The sequence below is a fragment of the Colletotrichum graminicola genome, assembly GCF_000149035.1.
Source record: "Colletotrichum graminicola M1.001 genomic scaffold supercont1.44, whole genome shotgun sequence".
NCBI classification, from domain to species: Eukaryota; Fungi; Ascomycota; class Sordariomycetes; order Glomerellales; family Glomerellaceae; genus Colletotrichum; species Colletotrichum graminicola.
Genome location: NW_007361048.1, coordinates 167,868 through 186,308, shown reverse-complemented (window position 1 = coordinate 186,308; position 18,441 = coordinate 167,868). Strand labels below are relative to the sequence as shown.

The 18,441-nt window shown below is 44.7% G+C and overlaps 6 protein-coding genes across 6 annotated transcripts; 3 read left to right on the top strand and 3 right to left on the bottom strand.

Annotated features, from left to right (window-relative positions):
- Positions 1-305: 305 nt before the first annotated feature.
- On the top strand, positions 306-1,422 carry GLRG_09012 (pectate lyase; the record flags this gene model as incomplete). Its single annotated transcript, XM_008099697.1, has 3 exons — positions 306-773; positions 832-1,237; positions 1,286-1,422. 3 exons carry the CDS (start codon positions 306-308, stop codon positions 1,420-1,422), a joined length of 1,011 nt encoding a protein of 336 aa, XP_008097888.1.
- Positions 1,423-2,109: 687 nt separating this feature from the next.
- GLRG_09011 (carboxylesterase) lies at positions 2,110-3,975 on the bottom strand (the record flags this gene model as incomplete). Its single annotated transcript, XM_008099696.1, has 3 exons — positions 2,110-2,901; positions 2,960-3,221; positions 3,281-3,975. 3 exons carry the CDS (start codon positions 3,973-3,975, stop codon positions 2,110-2,112), a joined length of 1,749 nt encoding a protein of 582 aa, XP_008097887.1.
- Positions 3,976-4,846: 871 nt separating this feature from the next.
- Positions 4,847-6,107, bottom strand: GLRG_09010 (aldo/keto reductase; the record flags this gene model as incomplete). The annotated part of the gene is made up of 4 exons (XM_008099695.1): positions 4,847-5,178; positions 5,236-5,646; positions 5,703-5,880; positions 5,943-6,107. 4 exons carry the CDS (start codon positions 6,105-6,107, stop codon positions 4,847-4,849), a joined length of 1,086 nt encoding a protein of 361 aa, XP_008097886.1.
- Positions 6,108-7,635: 1,528 nt separating this feature from the next.
- On the top strand, positions 7,636-9,609 carry GLRG_09009 (tetratricopeptide; the record flags this gene model as incomplete). Its single annotated transcript, XM_008099694.1, has 1 exon — positions 7,636-9,609. One exon carries the CDS (start codon positions 7,636-7,638, stop codon positions 9,607-9,609), a length of 1,974 nt encoding a protein of 657 aa, XP_008097885.1.
- Positions 9,610-9,951: 342 nt separating this feature from the next.
- On the top strand, positions 9,952-10,162 carry GLRG_09008 (uncharacterized protein; the record flags this gene model as incomplete). The annotated part of the gene is made up of 2 exons (XM_008099693.1): positions 9,952-10,005; positions 10,043-10,162. The coding sequence occupies 2 exons, from the start codon at positions 9,952-9,954 to the stop codon at positions 10,160-10,162; spliced, it is 174 nt and encodes a 57-aa protein (XP_008097884.1).
- Positions 10,163-11,215: 1,053 nt separating this feature from the next.
- GLRG_09007 (uncharacterized protein) lies at positions 11,216-12,598 on the bottom strand (the record flags this gene model as incomplete). The annotated part of the gene is made up of 1 exon (XM_008099692.1): positions 11,216-12,598. The coding sequence occupies one exon, from the start codon at positions 12,596-12,598 to the stop codon at positions 11,216-11,218; it is 1,383 nt and encodes a 460-aa protein (XP_008097883.1).
- Positions 12,599-18,441: the final 5,843 nt, after the last annotated feature.

The window sequence follows — 18,441 nt, the reverse complement described above, 5'->3', positions numbered from 1 at the left end:
GGATGGCCATCATTGGCGATGACCTCTGCAAATCATGCAGAGTTCTCCGCATGAGGCCATTGAAATCGATTGTGACGTGGACAATCACATGGCCAAAGGTTCTATCCCGGAGGTCGGGGGTCGGTTTGAGCAGGGCCGAATTGCAAGCCTCTCGGGCGGCCGTCTGTCGCATCATTGCATTTGAATTGTATAAGTAATAGTTCCATGCCGTTCCCGAAAGAGAATGGCCTCGTCTTTTCGACCACCCCGATTCACGTCTTCTTCCGTGCTCCCCCTCCCCGGCTTCTTCCTAGGCATTCTTCATTATGAGAATTAGCGCTGCCGCCCTTTTCTGCGCCTTTGCGAGTCCGGCCATGGCCAATCCTCTCGACTGGCTCGGAATCGCCTCCTGGGACGTGGAGGGTTTTGCCAAAGACAACCCAATCGGCAAGACAACCGGGGGCAAGGGTGGTCCGACAGTGACTGTCACGAGCGTCCCAGAGCTCCAGTCCGCCGTCGTCGGCAGCGACCCGAAGATCATCGTCCTCAAGGGCGAGTTCGCTTTGCCAGCACGTCTCAGCATTGGCTCCAACAAGAGCCTCGTCGGCTACAAAGACCAGGCGCACATCACCGGCAAGGGCCTCAACGTCTATAACGCGACCAACGTGATCCTGCAGAACCTCAAGATCAGCTACATTTTGGACAATGACTGCATCACCATCCGCAACTCTACCAGGGTCTGGGTTGACCACAACGAGTTCGCGTCGGACATATCGCGAGGTCCCGATCTCTACGTATGCTGTCTCCCAGAAGGCCAGTTTCGGGGACCGATAATTAACTGACTCTGAATAGGATGGCCAGGTCGACATCATCCGTGCTTCAGACTGGATCACTGTGTCCTGGAACTACTTCCACGACCACTGGAAGTCATCCCTCGTGGGAAACGACGCCACATTCCGCGACCTCGACTTCGGCCACCTTCACGTCAGCTACCACCACAACTACTGGAAGAACATGGGCACTCGCGGCCCCGCCGGTCGTTTTGGCACGCAACACATCTACAACAACCTGTACGAGGACTTCCTCTACCAGGCCATCCACTCCCGCTCCGACAACCAGGTTCTTGTCGAGGGCAACGTGTTCCGGGGGAAGACGCATGAGGCGCTCAGCACGTATGGCCTCGTCATTCCGGACGATTCCCCAAATACCTGCGTCTGCGGTGACGAGGAACTGGACGGGTTCGCCAATCTCGGTTCTCGTAAGTCAAGTCCCGCATCGGCCAGCCGCTAAACTAATGAAACGATAGCCAACGACTGGGGCAATGCCGGTGTCAATATCACCCAAGAGGGGACCTTCTTCAAGTCACCTTACATGTTCAAGCTTACGCCTCTACCCCTTCTGGCAGCAATCATTAAGCTCGGCGCTGGAGTTGGTCGTATTTAGCTTCTAGTGGTTAAAGATGTGCATAAACACGTTTGCTTGTTCCAGAAAACTGCCCCTCCATGCAGGGCAAAAACCAAACACCGAGCCTTTTCCTCTATCCATTGGCTTGTGGGTCTGCCATGTTGCTCTTCTCCCCAAAATCTGCCATAAAGAATTCTGCAGATCTTCAAAAAAGTAAAAAGTGGTCAGAACGCCACTGAGTGTTTTGGTTTGTTTTCAAGGAGTCCCATTGCATCGTCCCTTCTCTAGACCATTTACGTACGTGACTTTTGTAAGACCTGTGAAACAATATACATTACGCGCGTGTATTCTGACATCGTCTGAGTACTGGCGGATGACTGGAATCGCTGAGAGGTATGAACCACTGTTAATGAGTATTTATCAGACGAATCGCACCGAAAGGCTGCCTGCTTAGAGCCTGGCTGAGGCGATACAACATCTTGGACCATCATCGGATGTAAACTCTCTTAGCGTCCAACACGGGGCCAGTTTGCGTGGTCAGCGCAGCTCTGGAAAATGACAGAGAAATTCTGCCGTTGGCCAAGGTTAACAGCGATTGCTTGAGTTGGGGAATGTTTGATGTGCCGTAACATATAGCCAAGTCGGCGTTGAAACCAAACAGCAATTCCAAGAGCCCAGCTCAATGCTATGCCCCATAAAGCCAAACAATCCCACATGCGTATACCTTCAAAAACGCAGCTTCTCTATATTATTAATCAAAAAGTTGAAACTCTCTTGACGGAAATCGTCAGCTATGAGATCAGCGCTGTCGGCCCCCATATGCAGCAACATGTTGCCGTCTCTCCACTTTGGCCAATTAATCAGGTCGGCATTGGGGGTGCATTTACCGCTGCCGCCGGAGCAGTCGTTTGGGTCCAGGTTGTAAGCGAAGTTGAAGTAGTACGCCCGCGTCGCGGCCCTGGCATAGTTGGGCTTGATGCCGAAGAAGACCTGGAGGAGGTCGGACCCGTGGAACGTGCCAAGAACAGGGGTGCCGTAGTCATAGCTAGCCAAGTAGCTCCAGGTGTTGACTTGTGGCTGGACTTGCTGGAAGATGTTGAACACAGCCCTGCGGGTGAGAGTGAAGACGGCGTCGCCGAGGATGGCAGCGAGTCGCTTGAACTGGGGACGCACTTCGTTGAAGATTGAAGTTCCGAAAGGGGACCCATCAAAGGGCAACGGGCTGTATGTTGCTACCAAATTTTGGACTTGTTCGGGCGAGGCGTTGTTGAAGTAGAGAGTCGAGAGATAGGTTTCAACGTCATCTGTGGTGGTGATATTCGGTTGGAAGAGAGCGAACAGCGTGCCCTCGTCTTCCTGATCCCCCAGGATGAACGGTACTTTGGGCAGCTTGCCCGAAGTTGCGAATACTTCGGCGCTTGAAGGAATGTTTGTACCATCTGGACGTGGAAGATACGACAAAGCAACTGAAGTATAACTTAGCAAAGCTGGCACGGAGTTCGCCGCTTTTCTCATGTCCTGCAAATCTCGGGTTAGTAGCGTGCACAAAATGAGTACTGTGAATAGTGCGTCTTACATCGTACGAAAGGGCGCGGAGACACTTCAACCGATCCTGCGCCCCGCTGCAACCTGCAGCAGACAGTACCTGCTCATAAACCTTGGTGGCTTTGGGACAATCCATAGGATCAGTAGGTACAGCTGATCCCGAGTTCATGATGGCGCCACGGAAGAGTTGCTTTCCGTTCCGTGTGATGTTACCGTTAAACAGAGTGAGCTGGCTGAAGATCGAGATGGCCCCAGCAGATTCTCCCCAAAGGGTGACTTTGTCAGGGTCACCCCTAGAAACATCTAGGGTCAGTGGTGTGACACATGGATGACGGGATTCGATGTGACTTACCCAAAGCTGGCAATATTGTCCTGAACCCATTCGAGCCCCATACGCTGATCGAGCAAGCCGGCATTGGAGCTTCCTTCTTCCATCAGGTCCTTGCCCGGCATGAACCCGAACCCTCCGACACGATAGTTGACAGCCACAAAAATGAAAGGCTTGCCTATCTGCACGCCTTCAGCGACGAGACCAACGCCGTTGTACATTGATGTGCTTCCCAACTCGAACCCCCCACCAAATATCCAGTACATCACCGGGAGCTTGTCCCCTTCTTTCGTTCCAGCCGGTCGCTGGACGTTTATCGTCAAGCAATCCTCTTGCCCGACAGCCAAGTTCTGGATTATGGGGAGGCTTAACACTGTGTCTAGGAGGTCTGGAGGAATCAGAGGCGAGCCAAAATCAGGGGGTATGGCAAATTGCGGGCATGCCTCCGGTTGATCATTGGTGGCGTCGAAGTCTCCCAGGGCTTCCGTCAAGCGTACTGGGGGCTTGAATCTCAAGTCTCCAAGGGGAGGCTTTGCATATGGAATTCCCATGAATGATTCAACCTCGCCGTCATGAAGCCCGAGGATGCCTTTAGTGGTGCCCTTCAGATTGGCCTGTGGCGACTTGATGGTGACCTGAGGGGTTCCGCCGTCTCTTTTCCATGGCACGCCGCATGCTAGTGTAAACAAAGAGACGAGAACGAGCGTCAAGAAAATCATCATAAGAGGATGTATGTAATGGAGAAGAGGAGCTGACTTCCAGCGTGTGCTTTCTCGCAGTGTCACGGGCACAATGAGATAGAAGGACAGCCATGCTGGTGGCCTTGAGCTGACTTATGAGGCCGATCATCCCCGCTCTGCCTTAAACGAATGGGTGAAGAATGATATCATGTTATATTCAGCTGGAACATAATTTCATGAATCATCTTTGAATCTATCATTTGAACTCAATCAATAACGGATGAACCGGGTTCAAGGTCCAGGTAATTGGGCAGCTTCCAGGGGGTTTTCACGCAATGGTGTCCCAAAGCAGGACGTACCGACGCTGTACAGATTCACATGAGCCACCTGGATAGAACGAAAGGGAGTTCGCTTGAGGAATTTGGCCGGCTGTTTGGTGTCAACTCCTACCAAAAGCCGGCAACGACGTCGCAAATGATGGGTCGGCAGGTGTCACCCTTAATCGTATTCGGACGGGTGCAGCTCAGGGTACCCTTTGTTTCAGACGATAAAGTTGGCTCATCGGCCTCGATTGACTCATGGCCGAGTGGCTTGTTGGTGTATCGATGTTTTATAATGAGGCTGATACGCTCGGGCTAGGTAAAAGTCAATATTTTATGACGGCTTATTACACAGAATTCCAGACGGGATGCGACTCGGGATCCAGTCCCACCCATCCAACCTCGAAAAGAATTTGGGTTCGTCGGAGCACTCTGGGCAATTCCTTGGACTTTGTGTTTGCTAGCTTCCCGCGGACACCACGTGGGTGTGTGCTACTGTTCATACACACAGGCTGATGATAACTTCCGATTAGCTTTCCTGTTCTTCCAGAGCTATCTAGACGCTTCTTCAGTGGCATTGTCCAGCGATATCACGTGTGGCCGGAGATGGCCTTGGGTTGGTATAGTTCCTCCAAGTATTTGTCCTCCTCCTCGGTTAAAACCTTCCCATCAGCAGCGATGGCCTGGTCAATCCGATCGACACTGCTGAAGCCGATGATGGGGCTTGTGATGCGCTTGTTGATCCATGCAAGAGCCACGTGGGCCATGGGCCAGTCTCGCTTCTCGGCGATTTCCTGCACACGCTTTATAATGGTAAGATCCGGCTCGACTGTCCCGTGGCTGCCGGGTTGGCTCTCCTTCTCACCCTTGCTACGGGCGGTGGAACCAAAGTCCTTTGGAGGTCGTGCCAAATGACCGCGGCCTAATAGAACCCAAAATTAGCATGACATCAGAGAGAGGTTAACGAGTATAGACTTACATAGTGGGGCCCAAGGGATAAGACCTACTCCCGTAGCATTGCAAAAGCGGTTCATTTCCCTCTCCTCCTCACGGTAGAGGAGGTTGTACTGGTTTTGCATGCTCACAAACTTGGTCCAACCATTCTTCTCCGCCACAAACTGCATCTGGGCGAATTGCGTTCCCCACATGCTGCTCGCACCGATGTATCGCACTTTACCTGTCTGGACGAGATCGTGCAGTGCCTTCATCGTCTCTTCAATGGGCGTGTTGGGGTCGAATCGGTGGATCTGGAGGAGGTCGATGTACGAGGTATCGAGCCGCTTCAAAGACGCCTCAACCTGGTTGAAGATGGCGCCTCGCGACAAGCCCCATTGGTTCTGGTAATCTTTCGACCTGTTCACTTCGTCGCGGTATACGAAGTGGCGGGTCTCTGTAAGCCCGGCTGATTAGTGACTAGAACTCAAGCTTTGTCCTGCGAAAACCTACCGGGGTCCTCGCCGACGGCAAAGAAACACTTGGTCAAGATGACGACCTTTTCGCGCGGAATGTTGTACTTCTTCAGTGCCTTGCCAATAGTGACCTCGGACGCACCATTGGAGTAGACATTGGCCGTGTCCCAGGTATTCAGTCCGCGATCGTATGCCGCCTTTAGAAGAGGAAGAGCCTAAGTAACCGTGCCATTAGTAAAACAGACGACTGTCATCAATAGCAGCAGTCTAGGTCTACCTCATCCTCATTCAATGCCCAGCCCAGCGTGCGGGAATCACCAAAGCTCATGCAGCCGAAGATAGGGACCGAAACGCGTAGCCCGGACTTGCCGAGCTGACGGTACTCAACCTTTGTGTTCTCAAGTCCCTCCTTGAGGCGTGCGGGAAGCTCCTTGGATGCCATTGCTGCTGCTGTCTGCTGATGAGGTGTGTAGTATGTCTTATGTGATATCACGGCGATTTGTTTTGACGAACTCGAAAGCTTTTCTTTGAAGAGCTTCACAATTGATAGAGAGAGGAGGAAAACGCTCGAAAAAGATGGCGTTATAATCAGTCACCCTGAGAGCTCAAACGTCATGGACTCGATCGCGACATAGCAAGGAGGGCGGTCCCCGGGTCTGAGACAATAGAGCTATTACCCCGCACTGCGCTGAGCGCCCGTCCCTCCAACGGCAGATTCAGTAAGCAATAGTTCCGTCCTTGCCGATTATGACGTATTAAAGTCTTCTGGCGGAGGTGATGCATGGCTCTCCGCCCGCGCCGAACGTAGCCAACGGGGTTGACTGGCTATTGTAGAGCCGGAAGGAAACAGGAGTGAAACGGTTTCTGTTGGTTCATGGCTTGATCCATGGCTCTGAAGCCGTTTCTATTGATTCATGGCTGACTGCAAATGGCTTGGCAAGATAGTCTTGACTAGAAGAAGCACGTTAGTACTCATTTTCTTATTGATAAACCTGCTGTTGGGAGTAAACCAACATGTTTAGTCGATGAGATACATGCTTGGTATAGTAGTATCAAGCGGCCTATGTGTACATCAATTGGCAGGTATCCGTTCTCCAATCAATTGTAGCAACCAGCACTCTTATGGGAATGAGTAGGTAGTCTGCAGCCACATCTGATTCTTGGAGTGATGTAGATTTACAGATATTCCTATTGGTTATGCGAGCGTTCCACGATTATATCGGCACATCGGGAGCCTAATGAAGTTGAATTTGCCTCCAAAGCTTTTTATTTCTGTTTTTATCTTATTTTGGCATGTGTACCTATGCCCACTGGCTTTCCTTATCAGTTGTACAGATCGTCTCAGTAAACCATTAGCCAAAAGGCGTGACTAAGGCTGTGCTGTGAGCCATCCGAGAATTAGGCTGAGCCTTAACTACATAACCACGCTTCACGTAGACATTATAGAGTTGCCGAAAAAGGTCAAACTACGATGAGGATGGCGGGAAACCCGGGTGACAGCCTAACCAGCCAGCGATGCGAGAGCATGATCCTTTGAACCAATAACCAATTGACGGCGACTGACTCAGGCAGTGCATGTGCATGTGTGTGGCTAGCTTTTAGTAGGGCCACCCTAGGAACGTCGCGGTCACTGGTGGGACTTGGTGGGCGCCATAACGGGTCAGAAGTTGGTAGGAATACTAAGTCATTGGGCGAACGGACCAACTGGACGAGTTTTTCACGGTGGAAACGACCGTGGAGGTCGCCGGCGTAATTCTTATCATGCAGACGGAACCCTAACCTTCGGATACGACACACAACTCGCTGGCGTGATCAGAGTGGCCTTGCCTAGGTATCCGGTGGTCCGACCTCAATAACTTCACTTATTGCAATTAGAGCAGATCGCAATACACGTCATTGAAATATTCAAAGACTAGACTTGAATAAGCAACCATTTTCATACCGAACCTGCGAGACGATTACGGCCTAAAATGACGCACCAGAACAGCGGACACACTGTCTTGCTTACCGAGCAGGAAGCGCAACGCATTCGGACTACCGTTCAAGAAACGCGAAAACAATGCTTGGAGCGCAAGGGAAACGCAAGGGGGTTTAGAGATGCCCACGCCACAGTCAGCCAGGCTACTGGCACCTCTCTCATGATGGACATGGGCAGCATGGCTGGACAAGGCCAGAGAGACACACTCCCAGCTCTTGGTGTTGGGCAGACCTACCCGCCAAGCACAGCATCCCTTGAGGCCCTGAAGCCCATGGTGTTCACTGAGCTTCAGATGGGCACTCACCACCGCGGCCGTTCACTCATCGTGAAGCGTGCCAACCGTTGTCCGGTAGTGACCCTTGCAGCCCGGTCATGGACGGTAGTGCAAGATGACGAAGAAAAGGAGACTGAGCGGATAGAGATTTGCCTCCATAAGACAACCGATGGTGAAGATACTCTGGAATCAGCACGTCGATATATCATCAAGGAGCCTTACTTCACATTGACAGAGGACGGTGAAGCCACAATTCGAATTGACCATCCTTCAGACCTGGTCGTGTGCAAGGAAGAGATTGTGAAGGGCAGCTCCGCTCGAGTCGAAGACACGGCTAAAGCAGAAGAATTGGCGAAAAAGTGCAAAGACAAGGGCAACGCTGCGCTCCAAAAGAAGGATCTGACCCTCACTCGCGAAAGTTACACTCAAGGTCTCCGCCTCGCCAGACAAGAGGCCGTCCAGAAGACAAATCCTGATTTGGCCCGGGATATTGCTCGTAACCGGGCTCATGTCCACTTGCTCATGGACCGACAAGATGAAGCCATCGCCGACGCCAAAGCGTCCTTGATCGGCGCAGATGACCAACGATCCAAAGAGCTCGATAGCAAAGCCTACTTCCGCGCCGGCAGCGGTGCGTACAACCTGGGTCAATATCAGCAGGCCAAAGAGTATTTTGAAAAGGCCAAGGAGCTGGCCCCTGAGGGAAAAGGTGCAGCAATCTACCTGCGAAAGATCGAGATGCGCCTGCGTGAGCAAGCGAAAGGAGACCATGACTTGAAGAAACTCAGGGCCAACCTCTCCCGAGCTTCTCCGCGGGCTGATGCCGCCAGCTTTACCAGCAAGACTGAAGTCAAGAGCAGTACGGGACGGGGTCGTGGCTTATTTGCTAACTGCGACATCGCCGCTGGGGAAATCGTCATGGTTGAGAAGGCCTTCTGCGTGGTCTGGGGTCACGAGAACGACGTCTTGACCGCAATGACATACGACGTGCGCGATGACAAGATTAGAGTAACGCCCGTGGGCTTGACCAAGGCCATTACACAGAAGCTGCTGAGAAACCCATCCCAGATCGATAGAGTGATGGATCTCTACGGCGACTACCAAGGCGAAGGCAAAGCGCTAACCAAGACCGAGGAAAGCCCCGTCGTGGACGTGTTCCGGGTCCATGATATCGTCTCGCGCAATGCCTTTGGCCCCGGTGGCCAGTACGGAGAGGAGGGCGCAAGGAATGCGAGCACGGGTCTCTGGGTCTGGGCTGCCTACATCAATCACTCCTGCGTCGCCAACGCGAAGAAGGAGTATGTCGGTGACTTGATGGTGTTACGCGCCCTGCGCCCCATCAAGGAAGGCGAGGAGATTTTCCACAGCTACGACGAGTCCGCAGACTACGAGACAAGACAAAGGGCTTTGATGACGACCTGGGGCTTCGAATGCAGCTGCGCGCTCTGCACCGCCGAGAAGGCGGATGACGAAAAGCTGCGGAAGAAGCGCAGCAGTCTGGCGAACGATGCGGACGATTTCGTCAACACAACCCATTGGGCAAACGCTAAGCGGATTGCTATTTCCAAGGCCCAGCGCCTCGCGCGAGAGATCGACGCTACCTACGATGAAAAGAGGTACCAAAATCTGCCGCGCTTGGCTTCGGAAAGAATCCGCGAATGGCTTGCGAAAGCGAGCCCTCTCAACTCATGACATACTAAACGTACATGGAGATTCGCACAATAGACCCCTTTCCAGCGCTATTCAATACAGTAAAAGGTTTAAAAAGATACTCGCTTGCTCGCCGGTTTACAATCGTGTCGCAAGAAACCCTAGACTGCTCATTCGGGCTGGACGCTTCAATTCTTTTCTCCCAGACGTAGTCAGGGAGAGAGACATGTCTATTATGTTCTTGTTCAGCAGTCTATTACATCCCACAACACTACCCAAACATCAGCCCTCTCTCCCGTAGCCCTCGCTCGCCATATATGAAAGCCACCGCTGAGTGTTGACATGTTCTCTGCGCAGCTTTATAAGCTTTAGACGCATATGATCATGTCCAACTATGACCGCTTCCTCCTTCTCAACTCTTTTTCTAGGTTACGCGATGTGCGTAATCGGCCAAAGCATACTAACGCCGCTACAGCAGACACAAATGGGTGCATATGTCTACCAAAGCACCATGAAGCACTGCAAGATGCCCAAATCAGCATTCTATCAGCAATGGAAGACGTCACTAATGTCTTTGCCCCTCAACTGGAAATGAAAGACCGATCAGCTTTCGTGAAGACCTTGCTGGATGTATTACAATTTGGCATAGGAGTTGCATCGGCCGCTTTGTGAAACGTCGGTGAGTCTGGATGGTAGACAGCAATGGAATAAACATACTGACTTGGGAAGGTTATCAAAAACGCCGCGATATCCGCCTCTTCCGCCTTTCTCAGTTTCGCTAAGGATAGCTTCAACAGTGCAGCCTCGTCTTCTCTCGCTCCAAGCAAAGACAACCCAAAGGCGTGGGTAGCATCGCACTGGCAAACCGACGACTGTGCTCAAAACCAAGACACTAATCATAAGTAATACAGTGCCAAGGACGCTATTAGTGTGCAAAATGACCTCACTTCTGCTATGGGTACATTATTCGACTATGGGAAGAAAACGCAATCCGACTACCTGTCGGAGATATTGTCTTGGTCAGACCAGGCAACTATAAACATGCTGGACTCGTCGATTCGAGATGGCATGATGAACATATGGTGCCTGTCGATGTCAGTCTATCGGAGATGACGAAAGTTATCTAGACTATCGTATTGGGGCAGATGATTCCCACAGCATGGGCAAATGCGCCAGCTGGATTTACGCCATTCGTGCTGTAGGTAGAGGTTTAACAAGCTCTCCTTATGCCCCGAATCGTGGAATTTCGTTTATCAAATCCAGCTGACGTCGTTCGGTCTGTAGTAAAATGGGTGATGCATGCTCACTCACCATGCCCGAGACCTTACACCCGTACATGACGCAAGACACACACGAGAGATCGAGTGTCTTCTGGCTTGGAAATCAGTGCTGGATTCTGGTATTGTTTCACGAGACGAATAATGGGACTCAAAATACTCCACTCAAATAGATTTTCTATAGTTATATATACCCCCGGGTCAACATGTAGTTATGCTTGTACGGTGTAATTGATGAAAAGGTTTCCGCAAATGCTAAGATGGCCGTCGAGACATCATCAGATGCCATCATACCACGAAAAGAAATAGCTGCAACTCCACTATGAAAGCTGGCCTTCTCCGTTCTTGGAATCAAGCGCCTTATTCAGGGCTTACACCATCAAAGCAGGCTCGGCGACTAGCTTAGGAAGATATCCCAGTATGCGAATCCCGGCAGTGACGATTGTTCCAGAAGTAGCGATACCGTCATCAAGAGAAAGCCCGGGTGCGATAACTTCTTTACAAACATCGTCCAGTTTGATGTTGCTGAGCTGTGCTGGGCCCTGTCCTCTCTGAAGAACGTCTTTGATCAACGCTGCCGTCAAGGGGTTGAAGAGCATAGAGGCAGGGCCGTAAACGCCGCCGGCGGGTCTACCCGCGCAGACAGATTGGACCTTGATATTGGTGACACCGACGCGGCGGGTATCGTTGAGATACTCAGAGGCAGCTGCGCCTTCCTGGAGCTGGACAACCTCATCCAGGACGGCACTGTAGAACGTGGTCGTTGGTACATAGGCATCAGACCCACCGCGACCGCTGAGAGTATTGACAAAGGCATATGTATATTGCTTTTGGATGGCGGAAGGGTCGCAAGGGGCGTTGGGGGCGCCATTACCGCCAGCAAGGCATATAGCATTGGCAAGAATAGTGCCGTGGAAATCAGGTGAGACAGGGAAGAAGTTTGAGACCACACTCCGAGTTGAGGGCCAGAACGTGAATGCCCACTGGGTGTCGAGGCCGCCTTGGGACCAGGAGATGACGCTGGAGTTTTTGCCGCAGATGCCGTTGATGTAGTTGATAGCGTAGGCAACGTATTCTGAGTTGGTCCGGGGCTCTCCAAGAAGAGCACCAGGAATGTTGAGCCAGACTGGGTCGGCGTAGGGTACGTTCGACAGAAGCTTTTGAAGATTCGGGCCGAAAGCCTCTCCACCGTAGACACCAGTTCCGGGAACGAAAATGACAGGTGGTTTCTGGCCGTAAGTGAAGCTCTGCGGAATGAAAATGGCCTGTCGCAACTGCGCCTCAGAGAGCGAGTAAGGGGCATCGGCAGCATCTTTCCGAGGCCAGATAGGTTTAACTGGGTTCCGGATATTGTTGTTGTTGATAGAGTCGATAGCATCGATGGGAACAACAAGCTTGTTGGCAAGGTCCAGACTTCCCAAGGCACCGGTGCCAAGGAGCCCCTGAAAATTGGAAAGGAGGCCACTCGGAACGATGCCCTGGCCAATTTGCTTTTGTATTTTGTCGAAGAAGTTTCCTGCCCCACCCGTGTTCCAAATAGACCCTAGCTTCGACTGAAGATCAGCCTGGTTGAGAACTCCGGCGCCCGTCAAAGGTTTGGTCCCGACAACACCGGTCAGGCGTTGAGCGTAGTCGACGGGAAGGGTAAGTAGATTCGTCAAGCCACCGACTGGGTCAAGAAGGCCGGCGGGAGCGGCGTCTGCGGACTGCAGAAGGACCACGACCACCGCGAAGTTTTGGAGTGAAAGACGCATTCTTCTCAGATAACGAATGGCAGGAATTGAGCAGTAAGGCTAAGGAGACTTGGGAATTATAGTTGACGAAGCGAATGAAACGGAACCAATGATGAAGCTACTGACTTGGAGCCCATAACAATAATTTCAAAGTAGATCTTCGGCGCTGTTTATAATCTGAAATAACCCACACGAGATGCCGCGTTATTTGGCGTCACGAAACGCAATGGTTGTGCATCGTTATTTCGCCGAGGCTACTGGAAGGCCAGATGCTGTAGCGAATCCGTGTCTGCGAGCTTCTTACTGAATTGGGCCTGGTATTATGGACAAGCCTGCCACAGGTTGTCGATCATCAAACTAAACTGGTCAATTACCGGTTACGAGGGCATCGTACGCTATTGAAAAACCTTATCTTAGGGTATTGTTACTGCGCATCGGTCATAGAGCCCGTAGTCTTGAGCACTGGAGCTAAGAACTTCCCGTCCCAGCTGTCCCATAGCGCCGCGCGCGGACGATATTCTGATAGTCTCTCAATATTGCACCGTTGAAGCATCCCGCAACACGATTAGAGTGTTCTCTGTTGTTGCTACCCATGCCAACCGGCGTTGGGCCGGTGATTGGCCTGGTTCCGTCAAAGCGCCACCGACAGTTGCCAAGAATTGTCGGCGGTGACAAAAGTCCTCAACATGACGAATTGATGTTTATCTCTACAAAACAGGTCTACTCGTCAAAAGAAAGGCTTATTTTAAGACCAACGATTCTTCAAGCTGTTTATGCTTCGGGCCGACTAGCACGTATGCGTACTTACTTAGAGGTTGCCGGAAGTCATTGGTAGTCACTGTGTCGCGGTCACACAAGGAGAAACAGCTCTTCCAATACCTTTCTCGTAACTTAAACAGTTCAGTAGCGTTAGGCGCCCACAGGGGGGCACCAGGGGGGCACCAGAGTAGGGCCAGGTACAGATAAACTATTGACCAAGGGACACATAAGAGGAGAAATCTATAGAAATCCTAGGTAGAGGGAAAAGTAGATAAGGATAATTATTATAATCAAACCCTAACTACACTAATTATTAACTTCTTTACTTAATACTATCCTAGCTTCTAACAAGTAGTTAAATTGATCTATATTTAGGTCTATACTGTCTATTTTAGATAGTTGACTTAACAACAGTATAAGTTCTAAGTAATGTTTACTAAAACAGACATTATAAAGAAAAGAAAACTAGACTAAGCCTTAGAACATCTAACACTTTAGAACAGACACCGCTGGTATAAATAAACATCTTGATCAGAAGACTCACTTCAATGACGCTGGGCAAATAGTGTTGAAGCGACAGCCTGACAGACACAGTATCAGCTTGTATCATCTAACTGCATCGGCTGGATATTGGATCTGTTGCGATGTTGACCATCGCCTGGATATTGGCGGTATGGATTAACGCCGAACGGCCGGAATAACTACGGCCGATTCGCCGTAGATCCACTAGATTTATAGGGATATTACACAGTGGATTCGCCACGTAATCCTATAATAGTTTCTTTTCCTTTACGTATAATTTAGAACTAGTATTTACCCCTATTATTTATTACTGCCTATTAATACGTATAGTTAACTATATTACTAACCTAGTAAAACTAACACTAATTAGTAGTTAACTTTACTATAACTACTACTAAAAATACTATAGATTAGTAAGGTATTATAAGAAGAGGTAATAATATTATTAACTACTTATAAAGGCCTAAAGTAGGCCCTACTAAAAAACGTTACTATAAATACCCTTATAACGCTATTATACTACACGCCCTTATAAGTTAATTACTAAGATAATAATACCTAACTTCCTATAGTTAGTAAAGGCTTAGTAATTTACGTCTATATATATAAGCCTTATTACTTTATAAAAAGCACTCTTAACTATAAAAAACACCTTACTTTATATACTAACTTATTATTAATTAGTAATTATTTACTTTTTACTTTCTTTTTATTATAAGCTTATAAAGCTTACTAACTTTTTTTTTTAAATATTTTTTCTTATTTTTTCTTTAAGTTATTTTATATTACTAATATAATAGCCTTTATTATTTATAAGCCTATTATAAGCCTTTTTTTTCTAAGTTTTTATTTAACTATAAGTCTTTATAATTACTTATACTACTAGTAGTAAATCCCCTAATAGATATATACACCCTTTAATAGCAGTTAAAGGAAACGCCTATAACTAAGAGGTAGTTAGGCTAATAGAGGGTAATTATAAGTAAGTAACTAAGATAAGCTACTAAAGTAAAGAAGGTATAAGTAACGTATAAGATAATAACGCTACTAGGTAGCCTAAGGTAATTTACCTTAAGTATATACTACTACCTAATATAGCTAAGTAAGTAAAGGTAATTATAAGTAAACACTAAGTGCTAGAAAGGCTAGAAGAGTTTATCCTTACTAACTAATAGTAAAAAGACTATATTACTAAGTTACTATAAGATCTTATAGCTACTAAGAGGAGGAATATACTTACTACTATTACTATATTCTATATCTCTAAGTATAAGTACTATAACTACTTATATAGTATCCTTTAAGAGAAGGCATAATTTAACTTTAAAGACTAGTTAACTAAGGACTTTATAGCGTTACTATATAAAGTAACTAAGGAGTTATATAACTACCTTACTAGTTAAAAAGTATAAATTAACTAATTAAAGAATTTAATAGTTATATTATAACTTTATAAGGCTACTTATAATAATAAGTAAGTTATATAGAATAAAAAGATAATAGCTACTATTACTTATAAAACTAAAGGGTTTAAGGAGTAGCTAATAAATACTAATTTCTATAAAGATATTACTAATATAGTAGTATTACCTATTAAGGCTATACTTATAGCTAAATTAACTAAGTAGGTAGTTACTTATAAATTACTAGTAATTACTAAGGTAACTTTATATAATAATCTATTATTTATACCTCTTTTAGCCTTATTACTATAAAAACCTTAAATAATAGTAATAATATATAAAGCCTAAGTCTAGCTATATCTTTTAACTATAGTAACACCTACTATAACTACTACTATAATAAGTAAATAAAGTAGCCTAACACTAAGGTAATTAACAGACTTAATAAAGTTCTATATAAATAACCTAGGTTTAATATATAGTAGTAGCCTATATAAGACTATTAACTTAAAGTTACTATTTTTTTATAATCTTTATATCTATATAAGTATACTATAAAACTACTATAGTATAGTAATAATAGTAATACTTAAAGGGAAGCTATATAAGTATTATACTACCTTATTACTTAGTTATTTTAATAATTTTAACGTAATAATAGTAAAGCTTAAATAACACTTTAAAGGTAATAAAGTACACCTTTTACGCCTTACTAAGCTTTACTATAGCTCCTTTAACTTAGTTACTAAAAAAAACGCTAGTAAAAGTAAACTTAAAGTGCTTAAAGCACTTATTATATAAATTACCTAGCTAGTATAAGTAACTACCTATAATAGCACCTTATGTAATAAAAATTACTATAAGTAATTACTTACTTACTGCTATAGTGTGCCTAAATACTTTATTACTATTCTTAATCTACCTCCTACCTTTAGTAGCCTTTATATATAACTATATAGTAGTATAGTAAATTTACTCTTTTACTATAAGCTATAGTTACACTTTATTACTAGTAATAATAGTAGTAATAATTTATATTAAGTTAACTATAAGTATAACAGCTAGTGTAACTATAGGGCAGACCCCTAGAGACAGTAAGGCTAGTTATAAGGCCCTCTATAGTTAGCTAGTAGTAAAGCACTATATAATAGTAATCTATCTAGAAAGTGCTTTATCTATAATAAATTAGGCTATTAGTTAACTAAATATATAAAAAAGGAGTAATAAGCCTCCTTTACTAGGTATAAAAACACCTACTATATAATAGCCTTAAAGACTACTTTTAGTTACTTTCTAATTAACTATAAAGGTAATAAGCTGCTTTATCTTAAAGAAGTAAGTAATAATAAAGAAATCTACTTATTAAATAGTAAAAACTATAAATCTACTATGTTTTTTTTATTTACTATATACTTTAGTAAGTAGTTAATTAATAGCCTATCTACTTATAAAAAGTTATATAACTAGGTAACTTTTTATACTATTACCTATAAAAATCTATATAAAGAGGCACTACCTAATCTAACTATAAAAAGTAGTAATATCTTTATATTTAATAACTACTACTTTACGTCTACCTTTTAAGGTATTATACCTAATATAGGTATAGCTAAGATATCTATAGCTAGCTAGTAGTAGTACTTTACCCTTAAAAGACACCTTAGTAAGGAGATCTTACTAAATACTACCTACACTAGTAAAGTAATAATTTGCTTTAGTAGTAAGGATTACTATAAATCCCTTAGTGTAATCTATATACCTATACTAATTAGTAAGCTTGTTTTTTATATAATAATAAGTAATACACTATTTCTCTTTTGCCTATAGGATATAGATTACTATAGTATAAAATTTAATAACCTTACTAACTAGCTTATTAAGAATAAGATTATTATGCCTATTACCTAAAAATAAGGCTATATATAAATACTTTTAGAACTACCTAAAAGTACTATTATAGAGCAGCACCTTATAGATAGTAAATTATACTAAATTTACTACTAATTTAGTTACCTATTAGTAAATTACTTTTATAAGCTACTTAAATAAGTAGGTAAATTAACCTCCCTTACTATGCTTAAAGAGATTAATAAATACTACTATTACTACTAACTTAACATAAAGGCGCCGAGTTACTTTAAGTTTATACTATATAATAACTATAAATTTAATTATAAAATTATTATTAATATAATATATTTAGAGGGTAATAAGCCTATACTTTATATAGTTAACTTAGCTATAGCGTTTAATATAGTAAGATTCTTATATTTAATTACTATAGAACACACTTAGGAGGCACTATAGATATATTAGATTAATATATACCTTAGCCTACCTAATTAGATTACTACTAACGCTAGCTTAAATTTTTATGTAGCTAAATTTAAACGCACTACCTATATGTTATCTATTAAGGTTAATAAAGTGCCTATTAAGGCCTATTAATTTATTAGTAAGGTTAAATAATACTATACTACCTTTTACTATATATATAAGATTATCTATACTAATAGTAACTATAAGCCTAAAGTCGCCCTTTAATTAGCTGTTAAAGCTATTAATATTAGTTTTACTAGGTTAGTAATATAGTTAACTATACGTATTAATAGGCAGTAATAAATAATAGGGGTAAATACTAGTTCTAAATTATACGTAAAGGAAAAGAAACTATTATAGGATTACATAGTGAATCTACTATGTAATATCCCTATAAATCCAGTAGATCTATAGCAAATTAGCTATAGTTATTCTAGCTATTTAGTGTTAATCTATACTGCTAATATCTAGGCAATAGTTAATATTATAACACTAGTAACCTTCTAAAGTGCTGTAAATTATCCTATTTTTTAGTTATCTATAAAGGGCCTAAAAACGTAATAAAAACAAAAGGCTAAAAAGTATTTAATACTTTTTATATATATAACCTGTTACGTATATAAAACCTATCTATTTATTTTATATCTCTAATTAACTACTGTTAATTAACTACTTTAGGGCTTTATTAGGTAATACCTTTATAAATCTATTTACTAGGGCTATCTTCCCCTTATATCTATTAGATTTTTATAGATCTTTATGTTACTTATATAACTAGTAAAGCGCTATAATATAATTATAAGTTACTTCTTTTTAGAGTGCTAAGCTTTATAGGCCTTATAGAGGAAGTATAAGTTAATG